Below are 18,935 nucleotides of genomic sequence, written 5' to 3' on the forward strand. Positions count from 1 at the left end.
TAATGGAGAGGAAATATTTATTTTCAAACCTAGATTCCTCTTCATGTATAGTTTGAATCAATATACACCTTATCAACACTTTTATTTTATTTTATTTTTTTCTGGATTTTGTCGGTCTCCCAAGCAAATGCTGACACACTTAATGTGCTAAATGTACCACCAACTGAAGAAAAAGAAGCTTTAAAAAACATAATAAACAGGCTTATTTCTTCAGTCAGTGTCAAATGTGGGACTGTCAGACAAAATACACATTGTAGAAAATTGCTAATTTGCCAGAACATTGTCAAATGTGTGATTCTGCAGCGAAGAGTTTCGACGATCACGGCCATACGTCTGTCCGCAAAGTTTTTAAAGTCGCCTATGTGCCAAAAAGGAGCACTTGTTTTGTTACAGGGTGTATGTGAACTGCTGACACGGTTCACTCATACAATTATTTGCATCGGGTTTCTCATTTGTCCTTTCCTTGTATCATCTTATTTTGTATAGTACATCTCAACAGTGACTTAAAAACATCTAGGAAACATCTGCTTTTATCATCATTATTATTATTATCTATGCTTTCTTTGTTTAATACAACACTTAATTATATCCATTGCAAGCACATCCATCAGAGCCCATTCATCTTTTGTAATTATGATTTTATTTTGTACTTCTCCCCATGTAGTTTGCAGGTAAAAAAAAAAAAAAAAAGATTGGTGGGAGTTGAGTATTGGAAATGATAAACTAGGCATGCCCTTATTTGTATAGGATTATCGATTGAAATTAAAACACGTTTCAGTCTGCTTATTTTTTATTTAGTTACTCTTTTCTAACAGGTCTTACCGGTGCTTGTGATGGTTAGTTAGTAATTTGTGATGTTTATTGGGTTTTTTCCTCCCCTCTTAAAGTGCTTACGGTGCAGTAATGGAAGGGAGGAGGAAAGATTACTTTGACACTTTGCTCCCTGTCATATGACTTCGAGCTTCAGCCCACAAACAGCGCTCGGTTTCCCGTCAGCTTCTTGCGTCTCTCCGGTGGCTGCTGGTTCCCTCCAAACTACTCTGTCACCATGTCCCGACGTGCTGCGTTTGTTTTATTCCTTGTGCTTGGAATCGGTACGTACTCTTGGGTTGGTTTATTAAGCCACTTGTGAAGATAAAAAATGCTTTTTTACGATGATACGAAGTGACGCGTTTAAAGTTCTGGGCTCTGTCTAAATGCTGAAACGGAACCGAATATGTAGTGCGTGTCGCTTTGTTGTCGTAGTGTTTTTTACGCATAATTACGGCTTCTCGAATTTAAATCATCGTATTGCTTTTAAAATTATAATCAAATGGTCAGAAGCTGGGCTATGTAATAATCCCTGCACTCGTGATGTGCTGACGTTAGCTTGCTGGCTAATTGTTGTCTACGTCAAACAGCCCAGCATTGCTAACGCTTGTCAGCCAGAGTGCGCCAGCTCCAAAAGTGGGCTTTTAATTTTACAACATCATTTCTGCTGTATTCAGACCGTTAATCGTGCGGCTTGGTAAAAGTCTGACTAGATAATTGTCGTTTTAAGCTGTCATGTGCAGGTCGATAGACGTTATGCAACTAGTAAGCCAAACTAGCATAAGATAGTCTAGCTTTAGCCTACTGGTTGGCTAGCACTAGCAATGAAGCGAAAGTTTAATGTGGATGTTTAAAGGTGATGCCAATTGATGAGCCATCTCAGTTGGAGGGTGATTTATTTTGGAATGTCATTACATATTTTGTCGGATTTGATGAGGCAATGAAAGTTACTTGAAACTGATTTTGTGAAATTGTTAGCATGGGAGCTAACAGCTAGTGTTGACTTAAAAGTTGTAAAAGCTGAAATACCTCGTGTGTCAAGTATAACAAAGGATTTTAATTTACCTTTGTCAAGATATTCCACATGGACAAATGCCCTGGGACAGGCGAGCACACGGAGTCCATCAGTTCTTAAACCTGCTCTACCTTTAGTGAAGGAGGCAGGTAATAAAAACTAATATACAGTAATTAAAGTAATCGATCCACAGTGGCCATACTAAAATATGAAATGGGGACTGATCATTACAAAAGGGGTAAAAGGTAACAAAATGGAGCAAAAACGGGTCCATTGTTGGGTCAGTGGCTGAAGTTTCATTTCTTGAACACTAGCTGGCAGACCTGCCCCGAGCTCATGTACTGTTTTGAGTAAGGAGCACGTTTCCAAAATGCCAAAAACCACCAAAAAAGCAAATAAAAGTACTTAATTTACTCATATTTGGAGTCAGTCTGAGTAAGTCGCTGCACCCCATTTTGCTCCATTTCGTTACATTTTCTCCCCAGTTTGTAATTATGTCTCCATTTAGTATAGCCGGTTCAATTTACGGTGATGTAAAAACTAGGAATTCTTCACATTGAAAAAGCCAGAGCCAGGCAAGGATTGTGTTTTCATACAATAAATTACTTTAATAAACTTAGAATTTCAGCATTATTAAATTGATATTTCCATGATACCGTATTCGGATGTACTTTCTGAACAGTGATTAAAGCTAGTGTTTCAGTCAATTTGAAGCATTTGCTTAAAATACCTTAGAGTTTCAGGAAATGTAGGGGAAAATTTATAACTTCATCAGCAATGCTGACATACACAATAAGAGAAATTGTGTGTGTTTTGTGGCCAATTATATCATGGGTAGTAACAAAACTGCTCTATGTAGGTCACCTGAATAGACTTTGAGCCTTTTGTTGGTAAAAGCGATGCAATGTATCTCTGCCAGTTTGTGTATCGGTCTCTCATCAGCTTTATGAGGACCTAAATTTGTAACTTGGGTTTTAAAACTATTCAGTATATCATCTTTAAATGCCTTAAGCATCTCTTTTGTGGCCTGTCAAAAATTGCTCATAAAAATACTGGTGTGAGCGAAGTTTTGAAATGCTTCCAGCTTTAGCTGTGTGGAGTTTTGTCTAGAAAACTGAAAATAGTAAATTGAAACTTACTTTCTGATGATGGATACTGTCCGGATTTAATGTTTGCGCATATTAGTTATTGGGATCAATACACTTTAGCTGTGTGGACACATGTAACTTTTTTTATTTCCTCCCCTTTCATTTTTCCAATTTATGGATTTTTTTTGTTGTTGTTGTTCTTCCTCCCTTCCCCAGAATTCCACCTATCGTGTGGCACAGAAGTGTCAATCAATGATACAGATGGCAAATTATGCCTTTATGCCAAGTTGATGGCAACCTTTTCAGTCACATATGAAGTTGCTGGTAACCAGGTGAGTATGTGTCTTAAGAGCACCCCCTCCCAAACACACCCACACTTTGGAACAGTCATATATTAAAAAAAAAAAAGTAGTGTGCAGTTCAAGACTAAATAGGTGATGCACACAAATGTTCCAGTTGCTTATATTAAACACCTGCTGTAAATAATGTCATGTTATGTCGCACCAGAGTATTAGTTGGCATCTGTCCAAAAATGCATCATGAAGAGTTTAAAAACAAGTAAAGTGATGTAAAACTTGTGCCAGATATCAATGCGGATCTGGTTGTATCCGCTGTGGTGACCCTGAACACAAAACGGGAGCAGCCGAATGGACAACCAACCAAACTGCTTCATGCAACAAAAAGCAAAATGATTTTGAGTGTATTATTTATATATAACAGTAGCAGGATTAGTAATCATAAGCTAACAAGCTAATTAATATTGTTGTATGAGGCACAAAGGTGTCCAGAGTAAATTGCTTCTTGTCAGCACTGAACAGATGAAAGCGTAAAAGCAGAGCTAAACATTTTTAAAACATTATTGTTAGCCTTAATGTAGCCTAGCTGTCCTCCATTGTGGTTCCAGCTGTCCCACAAAGTGCAAATAAGTTCAGTGCCGAATAGTATGAAGGTTATTCTTCTCTTTATTAAAAATTGGTCTTAGTTGATAATGCAATTATTTAACATAAATCTCTTCAAAATCTAAAGCCCTGGACCAGCCAAATAAGTAATAAAAAAAAAAGCATGTCTTATTTATAATAGTCTTGAAAATACAGTACGCATGGAGAATAGACATCTGTAATTTCCTACAGTTGTGATAATAAAGATGCTTTTCTGATTAATCTATTCATCTGCGCATTCTCTTCTTGACACCATTTTACACATGGTAAGGATTACAGTGTGTTTGCTTGCACACTGAAGAAAGATCAACACCCGCAAAATTTTGGCAATTAGATCAAAAGCGCCTGCACCTATATTTTCTTTGAATTAAACAGTTTTTTGTGTGTGTGTATTATTTTCAGTTAATTAAAATACTGCCATTTATTTGTGCAGAGTGTTTGCAATGAGTAAATGATATACAAAATTTAACATAAATGGAAAAGAGTATTTGCTGCAGCATTACGTTGAGGTGAATATTTTAATATTTGCAATGGTGGCGCTACTATAATATGATTGTGTTTTTCCTTCATCTGTTGTCACTATCTCACTTTTTTCATTGGCTAAGGAATATTACTGTCATACTATTGTTTGTCTTTGATGTGCAAGTCTGTCCACAGTGAAAAGATGGTAAGGGTTAACTCAGATTGAGTGTGTCAAGTGATTCCCAGATGGTCTCAGGGCCAACTGGGATTGCAGCTGCAGTTCAACAGCATGTCTATCTTAAACTGCCCTGGACTCAGCCTGTCCACAGACTGATCCTAAATCTGCTTTAAAGCTTGTATTGGAGGGACCAAAGTGGTCCCTCTGAGGCCTTGCTTTCAGCTTAGAAGCTATGCTTTGTCTGAAAACTGAGACGCTTGATAGTGATATAAAAAAAAACCTCTGGCAATGAATACCACAAATTGGGCACATTGTGCTCTTCCAGTTATGGTGGCATCTTTTTAGTTGACATTAACCACAAGCTATTCTGTAATAACCGGCCATGTTATATACATCTATGATGAGTCAGTCCAGGCATTGTCATTAAGCTTTTTAGTGTACTTGTCTATAGGACAAGTAACCCTGGCAGTTTACTCGTCCTATAGGAAAAGCTGGTTGTCCGGACAACCCGTAAGTGATTAAATATTTATCACATATACTTTTCTCTGACTTGTCACTTAATAAAAACATGTCATACTTCTTTTGAAATGTCAGAGGATGAATACATGAACATTTCCAACTCACTGAATATTTCTTAGACTTTATTTACATCAATCATTCAGAAATACAAACAGTGTGGTACTTTATGGTAAATCTGTGTCAGGTAGGCAGTTCTCAAAAACTAAATGTCCATGCTGTTAGAAGACAAGTGAGGGAAGCCACCAAGACACAACTTTGGAAGAATGTTTGGCTTCTGTGGGTGTGAGTGGAGAAACTGAGAATATAACATTTTTATTTTTAGCTTCATACAGTCCCTACTTTTTTATTTGTGGTTGTTTCTCTTCCATTTCTGAAATTAAAGAACTGCTATAAGGAAAAGTGTTAACATTTTATTGTTTTATTTAAACTTTTTAATAGAACAAACACAAAAACCAAACTCTCATAAAGAAGGGAAAAAAATGCACAAACGTGCAGGAAAAACTGAACAATGCAGACTGATTTGACTCGTGATTTTTGAAAATAATAAGTAGTAACTTACTTTGAAATAAATGAAACACAGAACTGCAGCCTAATAATTTTGAAAAATAAAAATCAGCAGCTTGTATTTTTTTCTGACTATAGAGTTAATTTCCTCTTTTTTCTCCTCAGTCACGTTTTGTGCTTGAACATTAAACAACCACATTAAGTCATCTAAAATATCTGTGAAAAATAACAGCCTGTTAAAGTTCAGAGTTCTCAGCTGCTTTGTGATTTCTGCTTCTGAACATCACTGCAGAGTTTCTCCACACACACGCGATTTTTTTTTTTTTTTTTTTTTTCCTCTGTTCATTCATATATTCTCATTTTAAGGAATTTTGACATTTATTTCATCTTATAATTTCAGTATAACTGTTACCGACACACTAACACGGTGTGAACAGGACGTACCGTCAGAACAGTCCAGAGAGAAATAAAGGCAACGACACAGTTTTGTGTGTTGCGTTTCACTCTGCACTCAATGCGCTCCTCCTCTCGCTCCTCGCAGCCAGCCGACTCGCACGCGTGCACACACACACACACACACACAGACAGCTGCAGCGATCGGACCCAGTCTTAATTTTAGACGGCCGAAAATTGACCGCTCAAATGACAGCAGGACGGCTCACTGTCTAAAACCTTGGTTCCCGCTCCCGTTTGCTCCCTTGAATTTTTAATCCCGTGCCGTCCCAATCACATGATAAATAGCAAAGTTGACTCCCATCCCGTGGGATTCCCGAAAAAATGTCAGTCTCTACTACGAACATACACTCCATACAGCGGTCTCACGCACACATTGATATCATGTTTTCTGATTGTCCGCTGCGTGGAGTGTGGCGGGAAAAACCGAAGACGCTTTCGTGCGAGGTACGAGACAAGAGGTGATGTAAATAAAGAAACAAAAAGGCAGCGGTCAGATATTTTGGTTCCAAGCAATGGAGAAAAAAAGAAAAAGAATTTAAACGGTTTAAACCAAAAAAATGCCACTTGTCTGGTCGGACAACGATTTAGAGCTATTGTTTGTCCGATCACATTTTACACTTGTCCCGGACAATTGGACAAGCTTTAATGTCAATGCCTGCAGTCAATCGAGTGTCCTTGCAGGTTTAATTTACAGCTGTAGTAAAGAATATCTGCACTTTTACACCACTGTAGTGGTGTTATTGTCAGGCCTGCTACAGCTCCTGTAAGTGAAAAGTCTATCCCAGGAAGGGGAAGTGAGGAAAGATACTCTAAGTTGTTTCTTGCTGTTCAGCATTTTACAGGTTTGTCCCTCTGCACATCCTGCAGTTGTTCTGTCTGTTCATTTTGGGATTGTTGTGCAGCACAAAACCACTCAGAAATTTGTATGAGAATTTTTACATTTCGCCACTTTAATTGATTTTATGATACTAGTTGTCTTATGGCGTATTCTTTGTGATATGACATCATATTTGTTTCCTCATCCTAGTTTTCCCCTGAAACTAAACCTGTCAGGACAACATGAGCGACTTTCATATGTGTCAAACATTTTTTAAGTTTAGTTTTAAGTTTATGTTCCTTCCTCTTCCTAGAGTAACACGACCCAGTTTGAGCTTCCTAATGATGTTGCAACAAATGAAAGTATATGCGGCAATACAACCTCAACATTGAAGCTTCAGTTTGGAGAGGGACACTCTTGGAGTGTTTCATTCTCTAAGGATGGAGAAATGTACCAGGTTGACTCAGTCATGCTTACCTACAATCTCAGTGACATGACCATATTCCATGGTTCCATATCAAATGGTAACTACTGAACCTCACTTTGTGAATAAAATATATCGGAGTCATTCTGACCTTTTTTCTTCTTCTTCTTAGAAACAGTGTTTGCAAATGTGACGGCTAATATTACAGATGTCAGCATGGACACCTGCTATGCCTGTAAGAGTAGAGACACATTTCAAAGTGAAATGGTCAACCAAACACTGTGGAATGTCCTCATACAGGCTTTTGTCACAAATGGCAGTAAGAGCGAGAACCGTAAGTGCACACCAGTAGTCGCATCACTTTTTAACTGAAATATTTTTGTCGAGCTGTGTGATAAAACTGTCACAATAACATAAAATTTGCATCAATAGTTATGATAAGCTTTGGACATTTATGCTTAATATGGACGGATCAAGAGCATGTTAAACAGTAAAAATGTCAGAAATTCTGCACTTTTCAGCTCACACATTGTGTTGTTTTTGCTACCAATGCTGGTAGTGAAGAAACCTCTGGAAATGTGGAGCTGGCAAGAGGCACAAAAGTTCACTGTGAAAGTGAACTCTTGTGCCTTCTAAAGGCACTTCTAAAGATGAGGAAATTGTCGCTTATAAAAATGTTATCTAACCAAAGCTTAGTTGATTATTAATAAGGTAATTATGTGGTAATGCAATTATAATCAGAGCACATTTTTAATGGTAAGCTCTGGTATGGCCGGATTGTCCTGTCACTGTAATTCCGTTATTGTATGATTGTCCTATAGCAAGATGATTAAATAGACATGGAGGATCTGATGGGTGAACAGATTGGAAAGTCACTATCAAGCAACATGCAAAGAGAAAGACATACTTAGCCTCCCAGTCTTTCACAATAAAAGTCCTAGACGTATACTGCTGCTACAATAATGATAGTAGCAATAATAATACGAATATGTATTTGTGTAAAACTTACCAACCTTGTGTCTATAAAGCAATTTCTGAAATAACATACATTTTAACTTTCTTCACCTTTCACTTATCAGGATGCTCTTTGTAAGAAATATCAGTGAATATAGCAAAATATTTTCTTTTCTGCCCTATCACCCAGTGTAGTTTTTGCTCTTGTTTATATTTAATGTCTGATTTTGTTGTTTTGTCTTCATTTACAGTAACTGTGTGCGCTGCCGATCTATCTTCAACTACAGTTCCACCCACCACTTATGTCACCAATGCAACCACCTCAGCACCACCTATAACCAATTCTACTCATGCTACTTCTGTGCCTACTACACCAACCCCTACAGCACCCCCCCTTCCTATACCCACCACTGAGAATTACAGCGTCAAGCATCATGGGAATGGTACAGCCTGCCTGTTGGTGATGTTTGGCCTGCGGATTGGTTTCAAGCAAGCAGAGGTTTTTTTTTTTTATGTAATTCTATAACTTTGATAACCTCTGTTGGTGACACAGTGTCCTTAGGCAGATGACATGAAGATGCTAACAGAATAGAGGAGTAATCGTTCACATCTTATTGCTGACACCCCACCACCACCATCTCCTTTTTGTTTTAGAAATATCAGGAAATGAACTTTGACCCCAAAGGGGCAAAAGCCAGTGGATCATGCGGAGACAACAGCAGCCAGCTGGTGTTGACGTCCCAGGCAATCACCATCATGTTCGATTTCAACAGTGTAAGTTTTCGGTGTTACTATCTGAATTTCTGACACACTCTTGGATAAGTTTGTCTCACCATTAAAAGGCTGGAGAATACAGTTTGATTTGGCAAATTAGACTACATTTCAATATTGTAATTTTATTCTTTTGGAAGTGATTAGGGTGTTTACATTGCTGGCAACATCTGAAGAGACTGATCTGAAGTAAACTAGATAATAATCAGAATTTCTTTTGTTTTTTGTTTGTTTTTGTTGTTTTTTTTAATAGGACACAAAGAAGTTCCGCCTCCATGCTCTGAATGTGACTGTAAACATGAGCTCTGGTAATTTAATTCTCAACTTGCCATTTACTCCAGCCACTGCAGCAGAAAGTACACTATAGTTGCATATTTTCATTCAGTCTTGCTCTGCTCTCACCTAATTAGCTCAGTCAGGTGTGTTCAGCCAATCAGGTGTTGGCAGTCACCAGACTTGACCACCAACACTTTCGCTACTGACCGCTGTCTTGTGGTTTGCTAGGTGTGGTGTTCAATGACGTTAACAGCAACCTGAGTCTGTGGGAGGCATCTGTGGGCAGCTCTTACATGTGTAAAAAGGAGCTGAACAACACCATCACTGACCAGTTCACCCTCTACACCTTTGACCTACAAGTGCAGCCCTTTGAAGTCAATATGGGAGAGTTTAGTACAGGTAAGTTTTCTTTCAAACAGATGCTTCACTTATCTGCAACTTCTTGAGGTTGCTCAGAGATTTAAAAAATAATAATAATTTATAGCTGCAATGTTTAAAGCCAGAATTGGCACTTTTGGACACCTCAACTTAGTTTGATACGGTTAAGGAATAATTTGTCTTTTCGGTGTTCTATCAGACTGTGATAATTGAAATTTCCACTTGGTAACTGATTCTCTTTTCATCTGCAGCCCAAGAATGTTCACTGGATGACACCAGCATCTTAATTCCAATCATTGTTGGCGCTGTTCTGGCTGGCTTGATTGTCATTGTAGTGATTGCTTATGTGATTGGTCGAAGAAAGACCTATGTTGGATATCAGACCCTTTAAATCTATTTTGCACTTCCATCTTTCCATTGATAATGAAATATCATGGGGTTCCCAAGCCTGGTCCTTGGGGTTTATGTGCAATTAATTATTTTGAAAATAGCTTTTCATTTCACAAGTCTGATTTTTAAAAACAGTCTCCGGCGTTTGAGAAAACCTGAGATGTGTGTTTATTTTTATTATTTTTTTTGTTTGGAAAAAAAATGGATTTTATTTACTCTTTGTATTGAACTTTATCTTCGGACAAGAGAAAAGAATGCATGTAGAGCATTTTTAATTGGAGCTGCCACTAAATCAAATGCAAAAGTAAAATCTGTGAAGATTTGGTAAGGTTTTGTATTATTCTCAAGGACCAAACTTGTCTACCCTATTTTTGTTTTCTTTGTTTTATTTTCTGTTTTTTTTTACTTTTCCTTTTAATTCTTTTGTTTTGTACCCCCCACCCCTGATATGACCAAGTGCAAGATCAATGGAAATTGCTTTTAAAATACATTGTGCAAAAGATTTAGGAACTCTAGAATTGTGATTTAAAAATATAGCTTTTATTTTTCGTCAACAGAAAATTTAATTTCAAATGTCAATACACACACCCCACCTCCAAAAAAAAAAAAAAAAAAAATTACTGAGATGACATGTCACAGTTTAATATTTATAAAATACCGTTACATATTTAAACTTTTGACCTCCAGCCATTTTTTTTTATTAAAGAATGGCTTTGATTTCAGTGTGCCTAAAACATGCGCAATGTGTTGTGTACATATAGACGAAAGGGTTGTTTAAAAACGAAAATAATAAATTTTCACAACTAAATCATGAGAAGACGATCCAGATAGTGAAATATATTACACACAATAATTGCTTTGTTTGATAACAAGTCTCCCTGGCCATCTGTGTAAAGTACATTTGAATGATTATTTGCTTACCAACAGCTCTAAAGCTGTTGTGTTGTCACAGCAGGATCATGCACCTGTTCACTTTTTATAACGCAATCTGTAACATTTCCTCCATAACCCAAAGGAAGGTGGTCAGGCGTCTTTATTTGCCCATTGATGAGCTTGTTGCACTCCTACCTAAAAAGTTGTTAACTAGCCTGTGTTCCCCTAATTTTTCAACAATTTAATTAGCAGGAGAGGAAATTGTGTAACAAAAATATCTCCATCATATGTCTCCACTCAGTGTGTTCATTGAACATCCGCACACAAGCTAAAACCACAGAAAATCTTGCTGGCTTTTGTTTTGATGTGCCCCCCTTCTGTCATTGCTGGAAACGAGGTTGCATTTGGATTACAAATGGATAGCTGTGCTGTCATTGTTCATTTTCATCACAAATTTCAAATGAATATATATATATGCGAGTAAATGCACTACAGTGATCTTTACATATTTCACATGTTGAAAGTGTCTCATTATTTCACGTATGTAAATGCCTGCTCTTTGCAGTTATATTACAGTCGTGAACGTGTGCAGGTTGCACTAATGCAGGGATGGAGGCAGCAGGATTTAGGTCAATGTGCTGCATGCTTGTTGCTGTCTATTGCTTCATGCTACTGTGGATTTTCACTTTTGATTCGCCTCTGCAGCGACACTGGCGGTGCTGCACATCAGATATGAGAATGAGTAGAATTTTTTTTAAGTTGCTTTAAAATGTTTTCATGTGTAGTTGTGTTTGAATAATAGCTCCTCCAATGAGAGCTTTGATTTATTTTTATTTTTTTTTGGCCATCTCTGTATTTTTGCTGTCCACAAACTGTTGCCTTTAAATTATGAAGATGGATTTGCAGCACCAGTGTAAAGACATAATGTTAGTCTGCTGATCTGACTTTAAATCATTGCAATTATGTACATTCTTTTAGTTTGATACAGTACAAACCCCAACTCATATTAGTTCTCTCTTTTTGATAAAGGGCCCTTTTTTGGGTCCTTGAGTTTTTTAATAGCGGAGAACATTGCACGTTTCACAAAGGGAATTTGTACTGCAAGTCCATCTTTTTTAAAGCTCAGCTAGCGTGCGTTTTATGTTCTGTCACTGAAGATGTCAGCTCATATAAATCAGAATGCAAATTGTGTGTGAAACAGGCACAGATCATTTTTAAGTGATTTTGTTTTTGTGTGTGTTTTGTTAAATAAAAGCGTGCTGCTGTTACTGGATACTTAAGTAAATGAGTTTGTGAAACGTCGCCTTTCATTAAATGTCAGTAATTTAACTTGGCACACTGTTTTTTTTTTCCTTTCGTACAAACTGTTGAGATGTTGACATCTGCTCTTTTCCACTCCCATCTAGCGGAGGACTGCCAGTTCATCTGCGACAACTTCCTCATTCCCATAATTGTCGGCGTTGTCCTGCTTGTTCTCATTCTTATCGTTGTGGTGGCGTATCTCATCGGACGAAAGAGAGCCGTGGCCAGCGGCTATGAATCGTTTAGTTAAACTGTCAGTTTACATCAGTTATTTTTCCCATTAATATTCTGTGCTTCTGGCTCCATTTTTCCTCCTCCTGCCTTCAAACTATTTAATGAACTTTCTTTCCCACTTTGCAAGCTGTACATTTTTGACTGAAACTGGATTCTTTTCTTGCTTTTCCTCTGTCAAACCCTGTGAGGGTATTTTTCAAACAAAATTCTTAATCCACCGTTGAACATTTTATTAACTAATCTAACCTGCTCTGTCTTTTCTTTTCTATGTCTCTGTCAGCTGAAGAATGCTTCCTGGACTCAGATTTGAGCTTTTTGGTGCCTATTGCGGTGGGCGTGGCACTCAGCTTCCTAATCATCCTTGTGCTTATCTCTTACTTGATTGGCCGGAGGAAGAGTCGCACTGGCTACCAGTCGGTATAATCCAATCCGGCTGCTTCTGCCTCAGTCCTCAACACGTCTCGTAGAAAACGCCCCCGCTCATCGCTGCACCAAAAACGTTGCTAAATTTTCAGCATTTTCCCCCAAAATAACCTTAGCTTCTTTATTGCACAGTTTAAAACTTTATCCCAGCAATCATCTCTTCTTTCTTCTTGTTTTTGATGCCAATGACTGAATCAAACATGATTGATAGTTTAGATTGCATGTTTGAAAATTAATTTTCTGGCTGTGGGTCGCCACCCACTGCTTAGTGAGGCTTTTTTATTTTTTAATATTTTCTCTGCTGCATAATACTTGTGTGTAAATGACTTGTACAAAATTATGACTATTTTATGACGTGAATGTATGAGTCAGCTGTCATCAGTCTCCCAGATGATGTGGTTTTAAATGCCACATGAATGAGCATCTACATGATTGAATGGGCTTGTAGATTTTCTGACTTAAGTGTTGCTCGACGGAGGGGGCAAAAACCACCTTTGGGAATAGTTTTTACAGATGTGCGAGTTTGAGAATTAACAGACAAGTTAACTTATTTTTGGTTGTATTAAAACATCGTTACAATCAAGCCTCTGAGTGCTTTGCTCCCTGTGTGAAATATCCCTATTTTGACACAAAGTGCAGAAAAGAAAGTTTTCTATATTTTAATGATACTGATGGGTGGTGGATTAGGAGCAGGTGTGATTAGCAGCAAGGGAGACCACTTCTACTTGGAAATGTACTCCTTTTGGCTGCTCCCATTTAGGGATCGCCACAGAGGATAATTCATCTCACCCTGTCCTCTGCAACCTCTGTCACGCCAACCACCTGCATATCATCCCCCAGCACATCCATAAACGCCCTGTTCTTCTCCCTGGTGGCGCTATCCTCAGCATCCTTTTCCTTGTATACCCTGGCACCCTTCTCTGTGCATGTCGATCTCAGTCTCTCCTCTGACCATGTTTTCAAACCATCTTACCTGCACCATCTCTCCGACATGTTTGTTCTTAGGCCTAACTATTATCACTCTGCCTTTTTTGTGTGTGTGTTGTTAGCACCACTGCCTCTTTGCCATACCACATAGCTGGTCTTGCTATTGTCTTGTAAACGTTACCTTTTTTCTCTTGCAGAGATACCTTTCTATAACAACTCCCTCCTGCCACCTTTCTCCACCCTGCCTGCAATCACTTCGATTCTCTACGACAGTTATTTTGGAAAATTAATCTCAACTACCTATTACCAGTTGCACTATTCCACCTTCATCTGCCTCATACACACGTTCATCTCGCGCCTATTTAGTCCCTGTCTCTCCAGAGTGTACCTCCACTTCTCCAGGTAGTCTTGACCTGCTCTCCACACACTACAGACCACAATGTCCCACAGTCTGCAGACCATCACAAACAGGAAAAGACTCAGCTGATCCTTCATGTAATCCCACCTTGACTTTAAATGTCTGTCATTCCTGCTCTAGATCTCATCGCTGTCACACTATCCTTGTACATGTCCTGTGCTATTTTAACATACTTCTCTGCAACTCCAGACTTCCTCATACAATACCACAACTTTTCTCTGATCTCATAAACTTCCTCTAAACCCACAAATACCATTTAAGTCCTTTTGGCCTTCTCTGTACTTCTCCATCAGTACTCAGCATTGCAGCTGTGGTCCCCTTTTAGTGTGAAACCATATTGCTGCATGCAAATGTTTTCTTAGCCGAGGTTCCACTACACTGATGCTTGTGTGAAAAACACAAGTGTCAACCTTTAATTCCACAGAGGTGTAGGTTGAATTATTTCTGACTGTTATGGGGGAAACATGTTAGTTTTTGAAATAGGTCTGTTCAGTCTTTAGTCATTCCTTCCTAAAATAATTTTTCACAGAAGTATTTCTGAAACATGAAGCGATTGTCACATATGACTAAAGCTCAGAGGATTTGTTACTAGCAATGTTTTAATATGATCAGGTTTATTTTTAAAGCAGGGGGTAATAAAAGTGAACGTATTTTTGTAAGTCAGTCACTCATGGATTTGATCTTCTACAGCCCCTGAATGAATAATGCTAATTAATCAGGTGTGCTTTGTCCACTGGCTCATCAGACCTGGTTTAAAGCTAATATACCTTCACCGGATGAGTTTAATGTGAGGTATGTCAAAGAAATTAACTTGGCCTTGATTGGATGAAAAGAATGCCTTCCAGCTCAGCCTCTGTGTTAGTGCAGTAACAAACAGGTAGCTGACTGAAGTCAGTCAGCAGTATTTTATTGCATCCTGTGATGCATTTGTGTTCTGGTTCTGCACGTGTGACCACGTCATCGTTCCTCCAGCAGTTTTGTGCTTTTCTGTTTTTGCACTTCTAAGTTGCTTGACTGAAGCCTGGAAAAATGTGATGAGTTTAACACAATTGGGACAGAAATTAAAGTTTTGTTCTTGTTTTGTACTATTGTCCTGTTTTTTTTTTTTTTGTTTTTTTTTTTCTGCTTTATATCAACTTTTTTGTGATATTCTGTCTTGTGACAAGAAAGAGTTCAAAGGTCAACCATTGTAAAAATGAGCTTTCCTGGTATTTGGACTTTGACCAGCATTGTGATAAACTTGTGTTTGTGTGTGTGTGTGTATATATATATATATATATATATATATATATATATATATATATATATATATATATATATCCTGATCAACCATAACATGACTGCAACCAAATGTCCAGTTTTACTGGTGTAAAACTGCACGTTACCTTTGATGTAGCAAGATGGAGGCAGAACTACTCAATAAACCACAGTGCTGAACATGTGGATGTGCAGCTGACACATGCCTTCCAACCTCAACAAATCAAAATATGTCTGTTTAAAGATCCAGGGGGTTGTTACCCAGTCACATTATAGTGATAGTTACTGGTGTAGAACATGCAGGGGACATGTAAACAAACTATGGGCATGAAATCATGAAAAGTGTTAGCATGAACTGATTAGTGCCTCCACACTAAAAACGTGCAAGAATCACAAAGCACATAATCAAAATGTGTCAAATTACACCGTTTTCATGTGTCAAAAGATAAAATTATGTTCTTTGGACACATTCTGATCGTGTCTGTATATACAGCCCAGTCTTTTTTGTTTTTCGTCGTCCTGTCATGAAATTATTCAAATTTTCGTAGTGGGGGGTTTTATTAACTCACCATTTCTAACCCTCCTCCTACCCCCTAACCTTAACCATAACAACGTGCACCGTCACGGAATGAATTACAATTTGTGCACCCATGACGAAATTTTTCACTTTTCGTGACAATATGACAAACCAATCGATTAATGTATATTTCGTGCTGCTGAATCATGACATGCTGCGAGACTGGGTTGGTGTGTGTGTGTGTGTGTATATATATATATATGCAGTAGTGTTCAGAATAATAGTAATGCTATGTGACTAAAAAGATTAATCCAGGTTTTGAGTATATTTCTCATTGTTACATGGGAAACAAGGTACCAGTAGATTCTCACAAATACAAGACTAAGCATTCATGATATGCACACTCTTAAGGCTATGAAATTGGGCTATTAGTAAAAAAAAAAAGTAGAAAAGGGGGTGTTCACAATAATAGTAGTGTGGCATTCAGTCAGTGAGTTTGTCAATTTTGTGGAACAAACAGGTGTGAATCAGGTGTCCCCTATTTAAGGATGAAGCCAGCACCTGTTGAATGTGCTTTTCTCTTTAAAAGCCTGAGGAAAATGGGACGTTCCAAGACATTGCTCAGAAGAACAGTGTAGTTTGATTAAAAAGTTGATTGGAGAGGGAAAAACTTATACGCAGGTGCAAAAAATTATAGGCTGTTCATCTCCAATGATGCTTTAAAACGGACAAAAAAACCAGACGCGTGGAAGAAAACGAAAAACAACCATCAAAATGGATAGAAGAATAACCAGAATGGCAAAGGCTCACCCATTGATCAGCTCCAGGATGATCAAAGACAGTCTGGAGTTACCTGTAAGTGCTGTGACAGAAGACGCCGTGTGAAGCTAATTTATTTGCAAGAATCCCCCGCAAAGTCCCTCTGTTAAATAAAAGACGTGCAGAAGAGGTTACAATTTGCCAAAGAACACATCAACTGGCCTAAAGAGAAATGGAGGAATATTTTGTGGACTGATGAGAGTAAAATTGTTCTTTTTGGGTCCAAGGGCCACAGACAGTTTGTGAGATGACCCCAAACTCTGAATTCAAGCCACAGTTCACAGTGAAAACAGTGAAGCATGGTGGTGCAAGCATCATGATATGGGCATGTTTCTCCTACTATGGTGCTGGGCCTATATATCGCATACCAGGTATCATGGATCAGTTTGGATATGTCAAAATACTTGAAGAGGTCATGTTGCCTTATGCTGAAGAGGACATGCCCTTGAAATGGATGTTTCAACAAGACAATGACCCCAAGCACACTAGTAAACGAGCAAAATCTTGGTTCCAAACCAACAAAATTAATGCCTCGCAGATGTGAAGAAATCATGAAAAACTGTGGTTATGCAACTAAATACTAGTTTAGTGATTCACAGGATTGATAAAAAAGCAGTTTGAACACAATAGTTTTGAGTTTGTAGCGTCAACAGCAGATGCTACTATTATTGTGAACACCCCCTTTTCTTTCTTTTTTTTTTACTAATAGCCCAATTTCATAGCCTTAAGAGTGTGCATATCATGAATGCTTGGTCTTGTTGGATTTGTGAGAATCTACTGAATCTACTGGTACCTTGTTTCCCATGTAACAATAATATACTCAAAACCTGGATTAATCTTTTTAGTCACATAGCACTACTATTATTCTTAACACTACTGTATACACACACACACACACAGTGCATCTGGAAAATATTCACGTGGCTTCACTTTTTACACATCTTATGTTACAGCCTTATTTTAAAATGGGGTAAAATTCATTTTTCCCTCAAAATTCTGCTCACAACACCCTCGAATGACATGAAAGTTTTGGTGTTTTTTTGTTTGTTTTTTTTTGCAAATTTATTAAAAACTTAATTATGTGCATATAAGTATTCACACCCATTTGCTCAATACTTTGTTGATGCACCTTTGGCAGGAATTACAGCCTCAAGTCTTCTTGAATATGATGCCACAAGTTTCACGCACCTGTCTTTGGGTACTTTTGCGCATTCCTCTTTGCAGCAACCCTCAAGCTCCATCAGGTTGGATGTGGAGCGTCGGTGCACAGCTGTTTTGATGTTCAATCAGATTCAGGTCTGGGCTCTGGCTGGGTCACTCAAGGGCATTCACAGAGTTTTTCTGAAGCCACTCCTTTGATATCTTGGCTGTGTGCTTAGGGTCATTGTCCTGCTGAAAGATGAACCATTACCCCAATCTGAGGTCAAGAGCATTCTGGAGCAGGTTTTCATCCAGGATGTCCCTGTACATCCTCCAAACATAATGCCTGGCATTCGCGCCAGAGTTCAATCTTTGTCTCATCAGAGCAGAGAATTTTGTTTCTCATGGTCTGAGAGTCTTTCTGGTACCTTTTTGTCAAACTCCAGGCGGGCTACCACGTGCCTTTACTAAGGACTGGCTTCCATCTGACCACTCTATGTTGGTGGATTGCTACAGAGATGGTTGTTCTTCTGGAAGGTTCTCCTCTCCACAGAGGAATGCTGGAGGTCTCACAGAGTGACCATCAAATTCTTGGTTAACTCCCTGACTGAGGCCCTTCTCCCCCAATCGTTCAGTTTAGACAGGCGGTCAGCTCTAGGAAGAGTCCTGGTGGATCTGACCTTCTTCTATTTACGGATGGTGGAGGCCACTGTGCTCATTGGGACCTTCAAAGCATCAGAAATGTTTCCCATATTTGGTCATCGATACAATCCTGTCTCGGAGGTCTACAGTCAATTCCTTTGACTTCATGCTTGGTTTGTGTTCTGACATTCACTGTCAACTGTGGGACCTTATATGTAGACAGGTGTGTGTCTTTCCAAATTATGTCCCATCAACTGAATTTACTCCAGGTGAACTCCAATTAAGCTATAGATCATCTCAAGGATGGTCAGTGGAAACAGGAGGCACCTGAGCTCAATTTTGAGCTCCATGGCAAAGGCTGTGAATACTTACGTACATATGATTTCTTAGTATTTATATTTTT

At 38.4% G+C, this 18,935-nt stretch overlaps 1 protein-coding gene across 3 annotated transcripts; it reads left to right on the top strand.

The window, feature by feature from the left end:
• Positions 1-904: 904 nt before the first annotated feature.
• On the top strand, positions 905-12,915 carry lamp2 (lysosomal-associated membrane protein 2). Of its 3 annotated transcripts, none has more exons than XM_034181770.1 (9): positions 905-1,094; positions 3,130-3,245; positions 7,101-7,311; positions 7,384-7,545; positions 8,417-8,664; positions 8,820-8,939; positions 9,190-9,244; positions 9,441-9,611; positions 12,670-12,915. In XM_034181770.1, the coding sequence occupies exons 1-9, from the start codon at positions 1,049-1,051 to the stop codon at positions 12,810-12,812; spliced, it is 1,272 nt and encodes a 423-aa protein (XP_034037661.1). In that variant the 5' UTR covers positions 905-1,048; the 3' UTR covers positions 12,813-12,915. The 3 variants fall into 3 exon arrangements, with proteins under 3 accessions (XP_034037661.1, XP_034037663.1, XP_034037662.1); XM_034181772.1 differs by lacking the exon at positions 12,670-12,915 and adding an exon at positions 9,842-12,186 and having other exon boundaries at positions 909-1,094; XM_034181771.1 differs by having other exon boundaries at positions 910-1,094; positions 9,190-9,246; positions 9,446-9,611.
• The last annotated feature ends 6,020 nt before the right edge of the window (positions 12,916-18,935 follow it).

The sequence above is a fragment of the Thalassophryne amazonica genome, chromosome 11 (genome assembly GCF_902500255.1).
Source record: "Thalassophryne amazonica chromosome 11, fThaAma1.1, whole genome shotgun sequence".
NCBI lineage: Eukaryota > Metazoa > Chordata > Actinopteri > Batrachoidiformes > Batrachoididae > Thalassophryne > Thalassophryne amazonica.